The sequence below is a fragment of the Cebus imitator genome, unplaced genomic scaffold (genome assembly GCF_001604975.1).
Source record: "Cebus imitator isolate Cc_AM_T3 unplaced genomic scaffold, Cebus_imitator-1.0 Scaffold39, whole genome shotgun sequence".
Taxonomy (NCBI): Eukaryota; Metazoa; Chordata; class Mammalia; order Primates; family Cebidae; genus Cebus; species Cebus imitator.
Window position 1 is genome coordinate 113,152 of NW_016107354.1, and position 12,837 is coordinate 125,988.

Genomic DNA, 12,837 nt, shown 5'->3' on the forward strand with positions numbered 1-12,837 from the left:
AACCTCTGCCTCCCAGGTTCAAGCAATTCTCCTGCCTCAGCCTCCCAAGTAGCTGGGATTACAGGCACATGCCACCATGTCTAGCTAATTTTGTATATTTAGTAGACACGGGGTTTCACCATATTGGCCAGGCTGGTCTGGAACTGCTGACCTCCAGTGATCCGCCTGCATCGGCCTCCCAAAGTGCTGGGATTACAGGCATGAGCCACCACGCGCAGTCTGTTTAGGACTATTATTATTCCCAGTCGATAGAGAAATAAACTGAGGCTTTGAATGATGAAGAGGTTTAGCCAAATGGTGGAGGCACAAGATTCAAACTCATGTCAGCCAGAACCCAAAGTGTGTTAGGGAGTGGATGGGTGGATGTAAAAGGAGAACCCGTGAAATGTTTGCTGAATGAATGAATGGGGTGTGTGTGAGTGAAGAGATGTGGATTGAGAGCCTGGGATTCAGAAGAGGAGGGAGAGGGAGAAGGAGGGAGCCCCAAAGGCTGAATCTGCTCATGCAGCAAATATTTATCAGGTGCCTACTATGTGCCCAGCACTGTTCTAGGGCACTTGGAATTAGTGGTGAACAACACGGTCTCTGCTCCAAGGGGCTCACATTGTTGTGCAGAAAACAGAAGTGAGCAAATAAACACAGAAGATCATTTCCCATGGTGCTGAGAGCTGGGATGAAAATAAAACAGCGTGGCAGGGAGGAGGCAGGTTGTGTGGGTCTGGAGGTGTTCCTGGAGAAGGGGGCGTGAGGCGTGACCACCCCCTTCCTCTCCAGGGGGACTGCCTGCCACGCTCGCAGACACTCATGGTTCAGTGCCCTCCAGGCCCCTGCCTGCCCCAGCATCCCCTGCGCGAAGCTTTGGGCCCCGGGGAGTCTGACCAGTATGCCACCTCCTTGCCTCCTCTTCTTCCTCCTCTTCCTCACCCCCATGGGAGTCAGGCCCCAGGAACCTCAACTGGTGAAGGTGGAAGGTATGTCCAAAGGGCAGAAAGGGAAGGGATTGTGTCTGGAATCTTGAGTTGTGGCTGGGTGTCCTCAGCTGAGTAACTTACCCTCTCTGAGCCTCCATTTTCTTATTTGTAGATTTCAGGGAGGGTTGGAAGGACTCCGCTGGCTCCTCCACTCCCAGCTTTTGGAGTCCTCTGCTCTGTAACCCAGTGCGAGGAGTGACGGGGGCTCAGAGGTCCCCCCACCCATCCCCACACCTCTCTCCCCGTCTCTCTCTCCACAGAGGGAGATGACGCTGTGCTGTTGTGCCTTGAGGAGACCTCACATGACCCTGCTCAGCAACTGGCCTGGCGGCGGGAGTCCCCGTCGCTTGAACCCTTCTTAAAACTCAGCCTGGGGCTGCCAGGCCTGGGAATCCACGTGGGGCCCTGGGGCATCTGGCTTTTCATCTTCAATGTCTCTCACCAGATGGGGGGCTTCTACCTGTGCCAGCCAGGGCCCCCCTCCGGGAAGGCCTGGCAGCCTGGCTGGACAGTCAGTGTGGAGGGCAGTGGTGAGGGCCGGGCTGGCCGGGCTGGGACGTGGGCAGGAGGAGAGGAGGGGGGCCACCGTGGACGGAAGAGGTGCGGCGGCTCCAAAGGCGCTGGAGAGAGGGACTGGAGGGGCTGAGGGTGAAACTCAGCTAGGTGGGCAAAGCCTGTGGCTCTGTGGCCTCAGCATGAGCTGCTTCCTGTCCCTCCACGTCTCACTGTCTTCTCTCTCTGTCTCTCTCTCTCCGGGTCTGTGTCTCTGTTTATCTCTGCCTTTGAGTCTCTATCTCTCTCCCTCTCCTGGGTGTCTTTGCATTTGGTTCTGGGTCTCTTCCTAGGGGAGCTGTTCCGGTGGAATGCTTCGGACCTCCGTGGCTGGGGCTGCGACCTGGAGAACAGGTCTTCAGAGGGCCCCAGCTCCCCTTCCGGGAACCTCACGAGCTCCCAGCTGTATGTATGGGCCAAAGACCGCCCTAAGATCTGGGAGGGAGAGCCTCCGTGTGGCCCACTGGGGGACAGCCTGAACCAGACCCTCAGCCAGGGTAAGGAGATGGCCTCATCCCGGCCGGGAAGGTGGGGGTCCGGAGACAGGGAGGGGAGTGGAAACTGAAGAGGTGAGACCCAGAGGATCAGGCTTTCCTCGTCTTCTGTCTCCCTGCCCCAGACCTCACCATGGCCCCTGGCTCCACACTCTGGCTGCCCTGTGGGGTACCTCCTGACTCTGTGTCCAGGGGCCCCCTCTCCTGGACCCATGTGCACCCCAAGGAGACTAACTTCTCATTGCTGAGCCTAGAGCTGAAGGACAATCGCCCAGCCAGAGACATGTGGGTCATGGAGAAAGGTCTGCTGTTGCCCCAGGCCACAGCTCAAGACGCTGGAAAGTATTATTGTCACCGTGGCAACCTGACCATCTCATGGCACCTGGAGATCACTGCCCGGTCAGGTAGAGTTTCTCTGTGTGGGGGTCCGGGAAGAAGTGGAAGCCAGTCAATCTTAGATTCCCCCAGCCTCAGGGCTACTCCCAGCCTTACCCCAAACCCCAACTTCCACACAGAACACTGACTCCAAGTCTTTTTTTTTTTTTTTTTTTTTGATGGAGTCTCGCTCTGTCTTCCAGGCTGGAGTGCAGTGGCGCCATCTCGTCTTGGCTCACGGCAACCTCTACCTTCCAGGTTCAAGAGATTCTCCTGCCTCAGCTTCCTGAGTAGCTGGGATTATAGGTGGCCACCACCACACCCAGCTAATTTTTTTTTTTTTTTTTTTTGAGACAGAGTCTTGCACTGTCGCTCAGCCTGGAGTGCAGTGGCGCGGTCTCTGCTCACTGTAATCTCTGCCTTCCGAGTTCAGTCAATTCTCCTGCCTCAGCCTCCGGAATAGCTGGAAGTACAGGCACTTGCCACCACCCCCTGCTAATTTTTTGTATTTTTAGTAGAGATGGGGTTTCACTATGTTGGCCAGGCTCATCTCGAACCCCTGACCTCGTGATCCACCTGCCTCAGTCTCCCAAAGTGCTGGTATTACAGGCCTGAGCCACTGTGCATGGCCAGGCCTAATTTTTGTATTTTTCATAGAGATGGGGTTTCGCCATGTTGGACCAGGCTGGTCTAGAACTCCTGACCTCAGGTGATCTGCCTGCCTTGGCCTCCCAAATTACTGGGATTACAGGTGTGAGCCACTGCACCCAGCCTAGACTTCAAATCTTTCTTCCTTTGCTTCCAAGACACTACTTTTCTGGTATTTCACCTACCACTGCGTGCTGCTGCCCACTAGCTCAGATGGAGTCTTCCTTCCTCCCCAACTCCTCCCTCTTGGAGCCATGGGCCCTCTTCTCATCCCTCTCTGCATGCTTTCCCATTTGACCTTGACTCCCAGTGGCTTCTTGGGTCACCATGCCTTGGTGACTCTATTCCAGGCTCCATACTCAGCCATTTCCTGTGCCATTTGATGTCCCATGGACACCTCAGGCTCAACAGATACAAAATCAAACTCAATGTCTTCCCCAAGTATAGTCTTCTTGGTGGCCCTGTGGAAGCAGAGGGCACCACCACCTGCTCCCTTGCCCAGGCTGAGAACTCGGGCATCCTCCCTTTTCCTCACCCTGTCCAGCACATTGGTCACAGTGTCCTGCCAGTTCTCTCTCCTTCACACAATCCTGCCATGCTATCCTGGCCACAGTTCTCAAACCCAACTCCAACTTGCACTGCAAACTTGATCCAAGCAATGTGCTGGGTCCCAACTGTAACCTTGCCAACTCAACTCTGCCCTTCACTTTGACTGTGACTATCCTTACTGCAGCAGGAAACTGATCATTATGCTCTCCTCAATCCACGCATTGCCTCTGAATACAGGCATGGATTGTCCAAGATTTGCTCAAAAGACACTGCCCCATGTCCTGTGCCAGGCTCTGTGATAATCCCTGACCTCCTGGGACATAGGCTCCTTCGAGAGAGGAGAGCCTTTTTCACAGCTTGGGACTTTGCGTTTGTCTCTGTCTCTGTGTCTGTCTCTCTCTCTCTCAAAGGAGTTTCACTCTTGTTGCTCAGGCTGGAGTGCAATGATCTCGGCTCAGTGAAACCTCCGCCTCCCTGGTTCAAGTGATTCTCCTGCCTCAGCTTCACAAGCAGCTGGGATTACAGGCGACCACCACCACGCCTGGTTAATTTTTTTTTTGTATTTTTAGTGGAGATGGGGTTTCACCATTTTGGCCAGGCTGGTCTTGAACTCCTGACCTCAGGTGATCCCCCCATCTTGGCCTCCCAAAGTGCTGGTATTACAGGCGTGAGTCACTGCACCCGGCTGAGTCTGTGTCTTGCCTCTGAGCCCCAGACTTGTGGTCCTTTGAGGTCTCGGGATTGGGATGTAAGATGCCAGCCCGGGGTCCTCATCTCATAGCCTCTTCCCCCTAGCACTATGGCACTGGCTGGTGAGGACTGGTGGCTGGAAGGTCCCAGCTGTGACTTTGACTTATATGATCTTCTGCCTGGGTTCCCTGGTGGGCATTCTTCATCTTCAAAGAGGTGAGTCATGTCCCCAGTGGATCTGTCCAAACCCTACTCCATCTTCCCCAGGATAAGCCCGCTCTGGTCAGTCTGACAACCATTTTTCTTTCCTTCCATCCCTCCCAGCAAGACCCAAGAATCCTGTTCCCCCCATCTCCCTCTAGCCTCCCTCAAACTTCCCAAGCCTCTTGCAATTTTTCTTTCTTTCTTTCTTTTTCTTTTTTTTTTTTTTTTTTGGTGAGACAGGGTCTCCTTCTGTCACCCCAGCTGGAGCGCAGTGGTGCGATCTCAGCTCACTGCAACCTCTGTCTCCTGGCTCAAGTGATTCTTCTGCCTCAGGCTCCTGAGTAGCTGGGATTATAAGCGTGTGCCACCACACACAGCTAATCTTTTGTATTTTTAGTAGAGACAGGGTTCTGCCATGTTGTCCATGCTGGTCTTGAACTCCTAAGCTAGGGCAGTCTGCCGGACTCAGCCTCCTAAAGTGCTGGGATTATAGGTGTGAGCCACCACTCGAGGCTCCCTTGAATTTTTTTTTTTTTTTTTTTGAGACAGATAGTTTGCTCTGTTGCCCAGGTTGGAGTGCAATGGTGCGATCTCAGCTCACTGCAACCTCTGCCTCCTGGGTTCAAACGATTCTCCTGCCTCACCCTCCCTAGTAGCTAGGCTTACAGGCGCCTGTCTTAGTAGAGACTAGGTTTCGCCATGCTGGCTAGGCTGGTCTTGAACTCTTGACCTCAGGTGATCCACCTGACTTGGCCTCCCAAAGTGCTGGGATTACAGGCAGAAGCCACCACGCCCGCCCAGCCCCCTTGCAATTTGAACTCCCATCTCCTCTGTTGAACCAACTGACCTCCCCAGCACCCTGCCCCCCAAATCCTTACCATACCAAGCTGCCCCTCCTCTGATCACTCCCTTTAACTCCCACCAGCCCTGGTCCTAAGGAGAAAAAGAAAGCGAATGACTGACCCCGCCAGGAGGTAATGCAACCGGTTCCCTCCCCAGCACCCTCCACCTTCACTCTATGCCTTGCACTTAATATTTCCTCTGCCCGGGGGGTCTTTGCTCCGTCTCTACTGTTTCAAATACTGCCCAACCTCAAAGCCCAGCTCCAAAGCTACCTCCTCTGTGAAGACCTCCTTGGGAATGATCATCCCAGACTCCTCTATTGGCTGTCCCAGCACAGAGGAGCTAATCACAAGTGATCACGTTTAACCTCTGAAGGCCTGGACAGAATTTTGAGTGGGTCCGCCATTCCTTTCCAAGTCAGCCCTCGCCGTGCACCTTCCCTTCTCCCTCCAGGTTCTTCAAAGTGACGCCTCCCCCAGGAAGCGGGCCCCAGAGCCAGTATGGGAATGTGCTATCCCTTCCCACACCCACCTCAGGCCTCGGTAAGAGGCACCGCCCCTCCAGCCTATATAGTTCCGCCCCAGAGCCAGGACTCCACCCCTACTCTCCCCATCCCTCCAATCCGCTGTGCGCCAAGCCTTCTGGAGCTCGGAACTCCGCCCCCGGGATGGGGAGTCCCACCCAGATATGAGCCCCGCCCCTAGAAGCAGGCCCCGCCCCAGGGCGTAGAGCCCCGCACCCAGGACCCCGAGCCTGAAGTCCTGTTCAAAAGCAGAACCTTGCCCCAGAACTGGAGGCCCTAGATTTAGATCCCGCCCCATGGTTCATGGCCAGGTTCCTAGACTCAAGAGTCCATTCGCAGAGCCCAAAGCATCCTCTCCTCGTGCCCTGCCGCGCGGATCCTTAGCCTTGACCGCCCCCATCTCTTCTGATCCCTCCTTACAACGTCCCTCTCGCCAGGACGCGCCCAGCGTTGGGCCGCAGGCCTGGGGGGCACCGCCCCATCTTATGGAAACCCGCGCAGCGACGTCGAGGCGGATGGAGCCGTGGGGTCCCGGAGCCCCCCGGGAGCGGGTGAATGGGGGAGGGAGGGGTCGGTCCCCACTGGAGAGGGTTGGAGCGGTCTGTGGCCGGAATAGTGGACTGGGGCATGGAGGAGAGGGGGCTCCTCCCCTCTGACTCGGTTCCCCATCCCCATCCCCAAATCCCCAGGCCCAGAAGAAGAGGAAGGGGAGGGCTATGAGGAGCCGGACAGTGAGGAGGGCTCCGAGTTCTATGAGAACGACTCCAACCTTGGGCAGGACCAGCTCTCCCAGGGTAAGGCTGCTCTCCCTCGTGGCCCTCCACGTCTCTGTGGTGAACTGTGGACACCCATGGACACACCTCCTTCTCCACCAGATGGCAGCGGCTACGAAAACCCTGAGGACGAGCCCCTGGGTCCTGAGGATGAAGACTCCTTCTCCAATGGTAACTTGGGGCCTTTGTGGGACCTCAGAGACTTAGGTGTAATTGCAGCACTGTGATACCCCTAGAAGGGGTCCCTGGAGTTCTCTCTCTCCTGCCGCAGCTGAGTCTTATGAGAACGAGGATGAAGAGCTGACCCAGCCAGTCTCCAGGACAATGGGTGTGTGTGAGAATGATAACAGTCCAGGGGGGAGGTGAAGGATGCTTGGAGGCGAGGAGGAATAGCAACCTCCCTCTTCCCTTTCCAGACTTCCTGAGCCCCCATGGGTCTGCCTGGGACCCCAGCCGGGAAGCAACTTCCCTGGGTGAGAGCTGCTTGTGACCAGACTGCCTTGCCCAGCTTGGATGGCCGGGACTCAGCTCTGACACCAGACCCGACTTTGACCTGACTCTGACCCCAAACCCAAACCCAATCCTGACCTTAAATTTCACTCCTAACTCTATCCTCAACGCTGATCCCCATTCCCCATCCTGATCCCCAGTACTTACCCCCTCCCTAATTGTGAATGTCAACACGGATCTCAATCCAGTACCAGCCTGGAGTTGACCTCTGCCTCACCTTAGCCCCAGTGCAGACCGAAACATGGACCTCAGCTCACTCTGCAGCTTCTTCATGACTCTGACTCCCTCCAGTTTTTTTTTTTTTTTTTTTTTTGAGACTGGGTTTCACTCTGTCGCCCAGGCTGGAGTGCAATGGCTCACTCCCACCTCTGCCTCCCAGAGTTTCAAGTGAGTCTCAGGCCTCAGCCTCGTGAGTAGCTGGAATTACAGACGTTCGCCACCACCCCTGGCTAATTTTTGTATTTTCAGTAGAGATGGGGTTTCGCCATGTTGGCTAGACTGGTCTCAAACTCCTGCCTGCCTCGATCACCTGTCTCAGGTGATCTGCCTGCCTCGGCCTCCCAAAATGCTGGGATTACAGGCATGAGCCACCAAACCCGGCCATTTCTGTTCTTGACCTCTTCTCTAGCCATAATCTAACCCATACCTAATGCTGAACCTACAGCTAACCAGGGCCCAAAACCCGATGCTGGCCGAATCGCCCCTTCCCAGCACAGCACGGGTGATGCCCCTCACCTTCCTCTGTCCCCCAGTCTTCCTCCTTACCGTAGGCTGTACTTTCCACACCCAAGTCTCCAATTATCCATCTCTGCCCAAGCAGGGTCCCAATCCTATGAGGATATGAGAGGGATCCTGTATTCAGCCCCCCAGCTCCGCTTCATTCGGGGCCAGCCTGGACCCAATCATGAGGAAGGTGGGTACTTCTGCTGCTGTCCCCTTCTGTCGCCTGGGCTGACTTCATCTCCCAGCCCACTTCCAGCGCCACCCGTATTCTCCTTGTCCCTGGTTCTGTCCAGATGCAGACTCTTATGAGAACATGGATAATCCTGATGGGCCAGACCCAGCGTGGGGAGGAGGAGGCCACGTGGGCACCTGGGGTGCCAGGTGATCCTCGGGTGGCCAGGTGAGCTGGGACTGCCCCTAGGGAAAGGGGGGAGGGAGGGAGATAGGCAGGGATGGCAGTGGTGCTGGCTGTCAGGGAGGAAGAGGGGACAGGGCTCCTAGGGCCTGGTGGCCAGGGGGAGGGGCTGCTGGACCCCTCCCCATCACTGTTTCTTCTGCATAGCCTGGATCTCCTCAAGTCCCAAGATTCACACCTGACTCTGAAATCTGAAGACTTCAAGCAGATATGATGCCAAACTCTGGAGCAATGTTGCTCAGGATGTGTGCATGTGTGTGCGTGCGTGTGTGCATGTGCGTGTGTGTGTATACATGCCAGTGATACTTCCGGTCCCTTTTGCATTCCCTAAATAAACTCAATGAGCTCTTCCAATCTTACAAAGTAGTCCCCTTGTGTGGGAAGGGAAGGCAAGGCACCTTGAATCCCGTGGAGGAGGGAGGGCTGCCTTCTGCATACAAAGGGCCTTTTCCCTGCACGGTGGCCCACACCTGTACTCCCAGCACTTTGGGAGGCTGAGGCCGGTGTCTTTGACTTCTTTGTGTTTCTCCTGCCTGTGGCAGTCTCCTGGGTTCCTGGGCCCCTACCGACAACCCCTGGGGCCAGCTTGCTTTGGCTGCTGGCACAGTATTACAGGCTACACAAGTTTCTATTTTATTTATGAGTTCCTCAGAACAGGTTTCTGCACCAGAGGTTAGGGCTGACTCCAAGCCTATACTTGGGTCAGCCTTGGAGTTCTGAGTGCCTGGATGGCCTTTTCCATCCATTGTCTGTCAGGTGGCTCACTTCTACATTGTGTGCCAGGGCCTGGGGATGGATTTTTTTTTTTTTTTTTTTTTGAGAAGGAGTCGCCCAGCTGAAGTGCAGTGACGCCATCTTGGCTCACTGCAACCTCCACCTCCTGGGTTCAGGCAATTCTCCTGCCTCAGCCTCCTGAGTAGCTGGGATTACAGGCACGCACCACCACGCCCAGCTAATTTTTGTATTTTTAATAGAGACTGGGTTTAACCATATTGGCCAGACTGGTCTCAATCTCCTGACCTTGTGATCCACCCGCCTTGACCTCCCAAAGTGCCGGGATTACAGACATGTGTCACTGTGCCTGGCCAAGATTTTTCTTTTTTTGAGATGAGGTCTTGCTCTGTTGCCCAAGCTGGAGTACAGTCGTGTGATCTTGGTTCATTGCAACCTTTGGCTCACTATAACCTCTGCCTCCTGGGTTTAAGCAATTCTCCTGCCTCAGCCTCCCAAGGAGCTGGAATTAGAGGTGCAGGCCACCATACCAGCTAATTTTTGTATTTTTAGTAGAGATGGGGTTTCACCATCTTGACGAGGCTGGTCTCGAACTCTTGTCCTCAAGTGATCCACCTGCCTCAGCCTCCCAAAGCCCAGAGTGCTGGGATTACCAGCATGAGCCACCGCGCCTGGCCTGTTTTGTTTTTATGAGATGAGGGGCGGTCTTGCTATGTTGCCCAGGCTGGTCTCAAACTCCCGGGCTGAAGAAATCCTCTCTTATTACCACTAAATTTAAGAAAGGGAGAGAGAAAGGGAGGAAGGTGGGGGTGGGAGAGAGAGAATCCTCCCACCTCACCATGCTGAGTAGCTGGGAATACAGGATCTGAGATAGCCGTTTTTTAGCTTCCAGCCTTGTGCAGGGAGCTCAGTTCTGGCTCTCCCCATTTCCTGGGGCCTCAGCCTTGACCTCTGTCCCTATGTGGGTCTTTTTTGGTTTGTTTGTTTTTTGAGATGGAGTCTTGCTCTGTCGCCCAGGCTGGAGTGCAGTAGCTCAATCTCAGCTCACTGCAACTTCTGCCTCCAGCTTCAAGCGATTCTCTGCCTCAGCCTCCTGAATAGCTGAGATTACAGGCAGGTACCACCATGCCTGGCTAATTGTTTTTGTATTTTTAGTAGAGATGGGGCTTCTCTATGTTGGCCAGGCTGTTCTTGAACTGCTGACCTCGCGATCCACCCGCATTGGCCTCCCAAAGTGCTGGGATTACAGGTGTGAGCCACTGGGCGTGGCCCCCATGTGGATGTTAAAACTCCAGTCATCGGGGGATTCCTGTATTCCCATAGGCTGATGGACCTCACCGTCCCCACTGCCCCCACCGCTGTGGCTTTGATTTTCTTCCTTATTTTTGGAACCAAAGATTCTGTCTTCCTTTTGATCTTAGCTACCCATTAAAAAAAAAAGAAAGCAACACTGCTCATTATATTTTGCATAGTGTATGCATGCATTTGGAATACAAACCTCTAGTACTTCTTTAGGCTTGCATCTTGAACACAAGTCTCTGAGACTCCAAAAAAAAAAAAAAAAAAAAATCCAGATCATCTGGTGCAGCATTTATCTGCTCCCCACCAGCTGTTTACATTGCCATAATCCCCACCTCAACCTTTAGCTAAAATAAGCTCTCACATGGCTGTAATCCCTGCCATTCCCTATTGCCTTTCTCCCAGCCTGCTTCATTTGCCTCAGTTTCCTGCCTGTCTGAAGCATCTGAGCCTGCCCTAGTGAAAACATCCTGCCAGCCAGGCATGGTGTCTCATGCCTGTAATCCCAGCACTGAGGGAGGCCAAGGCCAGTGCATGGCTTGAGGCCAGCAGTTTGAGATCAGCCTGGCCAATGTGGTGAAACTCCATCTCTACCAAAAATACAAAAAAATTAGCCAGGCATGGTGCTTGTGCCTGTAGTCCCAACTACCTGGGAGGCAGAGGCATGAGAATTGCTTGAACCCAGGAGGTAGAGGTTGCAGTGGGCCGAGATGGTGCCACTGCACTCCAGTGTGGGTGATAGAGTAAGACTCTGTCTCAAAAAAAATAATAAATAAATAAAAGAACACATCCTGTCTTCCTGGGGTTGGATCCATGTCCAAGTCATCTCTGTGCCTCTGCTACCTAGCTGGGGGATGAGAAAGGTCAGGGAATGAGTGGGGGAGGGAAGGTGGAGGAGTGAATGAAAGGCTGTGGGAAGTGCTGATGGGCTCTTTATGCATTCGGGGTGCAGAGGAAGGTGCAGAGGAAGGAGACTGTGGGTTCTGCCACTCTGGGGAGTCTCCCAGGAAGTTGAAGTTGGAATAGAGGTGTGCTGCCTCCCTCCAGGTGCCCTGGAATCAGACAAGCTGGTTTTGTTTTGTTTTTAGATGGAGTCTGGCTCTGTCACCCAGGCTGAAGTGCAGTGGCACAACTTCGGCTCACTGCAGCCTCCACTTCGCAGGTTCAAGCTATTCTCCTGCCTCAGCCTCCTAAGTAGCTGGGACTACAGGCATGCACCACCATGCTCAGCTAGTTTTGTTGTTGTTGTTATTTTAGTAGAGACAGAGTTTCACCAGGTTGGCCAGGCTGGTCTTAAACTTGTGACCTCAGGTGATCTACCTGCCTCGGCCTCCCAAAGTGCTGGGTTTACAGGTGTGAGCCACCGTGCCTGGCCCAGACTAGCTGGGTTTGTGTGAGTCCCACTACACTCCTTTTCAACTGGGTGACTCAAGCTCTCTGCGCTTCAGTTTCCTGGTCTGTACAATGGACCATGAAATAATAATTAAGAAAATGAGAACATTATTAATGAGTCTTAAATGACATGTAAAACACACAACAGTGCCTTAGCAAAGATTCAAACGTAAACTCTTATTATTATTTGACATCCTTTTTTTATTTTTTCAGACAGGGTCTCATTAGGCTATGCTAGGCCAGGTTAGAGGGCGAGGGCACAATCATAGCCAACTGTAACTTTGAACTCCTGAATTCAAGTGATTCTCCCACCTCAGCCTCCCAAGTAGCTGGGACTATAGGTCTGCACCATCACAACTAGCTAGCTAACTGTCATATTTTTTGATAGAGAAGGGGTTTTGCCGTGTTTCCCAGGCTGGTCTCAACCTCCTGGCCTCAAGTGATTCTCCCAAAGGGCTGGGATTACAGACATGAGCCACTGTGTTTGAACCATTTAGCATCTGTTGAGGACCTACTGTGTGCCAAGAGTAAGAAGGCACCAAGGCCATTGTGCAGAGAGCCACCTGCCAAAGAAGAAGCCATACTTTAAGGCATCTCAACTTCCTGTCTCATGACTTGTTTCTTTGGCAGGGCGTTGACCATTTTTAGCTCTTTTTCTTTATTAAAAAAATAAATAAATAAATAAAGACGGGGTTTCACCATGTTGATCAGGCTGGTCTTGAACTCCCAACCTCAGGTGATCTGCCCACCTTGGCCTCTAAAGTGCTTGGATTACAGGCGTGAGCCACCACGCCTGGCCCATTTTTAACTCTTAAAACAATTAAAAAAAAAATTTTTTTTTGGGCCGGGTGCAGTGTTTTTTGGGCCGGGTGCAGTGGCTCATGCCTGTAATCTCAGCACTTTGGGAGGCTGAGGTGGGTGGATCACCTGAGGTCAGGCGTTCAAGACCAGCCTGGCCAACATGATGAAAGCTCATCTATACTAAAAATACAAAAGTTAGCCAGGCATGGTGGTGCACACCTGTAATCTCAGCTACTCAGGAGGCTGAGCCAGGAGAATCTCTTGAACCTGGGAGGCGGCGGTTGCAGTGAGACGAGATTGCACTACTCTATTTCAGCCTGGGCGACAGAGTAAGACTCTGTCT

At 53.4% G+C, this 12,837-nt stretch overlaps 1 protein-coding gene across 2 annotated transcripts; it reads left to right on the top strand.

Annotated features, from left to right (window-relative positions):
- Positions 1-642: 642 nt before the first annotated feature.
- On the top strand, positions 643-8,629 carry CD19 (CD19 molecule). 2 transcript variants are annotated; one of them, XM_017525705.2, is made up of 15 exons: positions 643-971; positions 1,232-1,501; positions 1,817-2,020; positions 2,143-2,421; positions 4,385-4,495; positions 5,409-5,457; positions 5,780-5,868; positions 6,287-6,400; positions 6,539-6,643; positions 6,725-6,793; positions 6,894-6,950; positions 7,039-7,095; positions 7,953-8,045; positions 8,149-8,255; positions 8,418-8,629. In XM_017525705.2, exons 1-14 carry the CDS (start codon positions 884-886, stop codon positions 8,238-8,240), a joined length of 1,677 nt encoding a protein of 558 aa, XP_017381194.1. In that variant the 5' UTR covers positions 643-883; the 3' UTR covers positions 8,241-8,255; positions 8,418-8,629. The 2 variants fall into 2 exon arrangements, with proteins under 2 accessions (XP_017381194.1, XP_037593394.1); XM_037737466.1 differs by having other exon boundaries at positions 2,272-2,421.
- Positions 8,630-12,837: the final 4,208 nt, after the last annotated feature.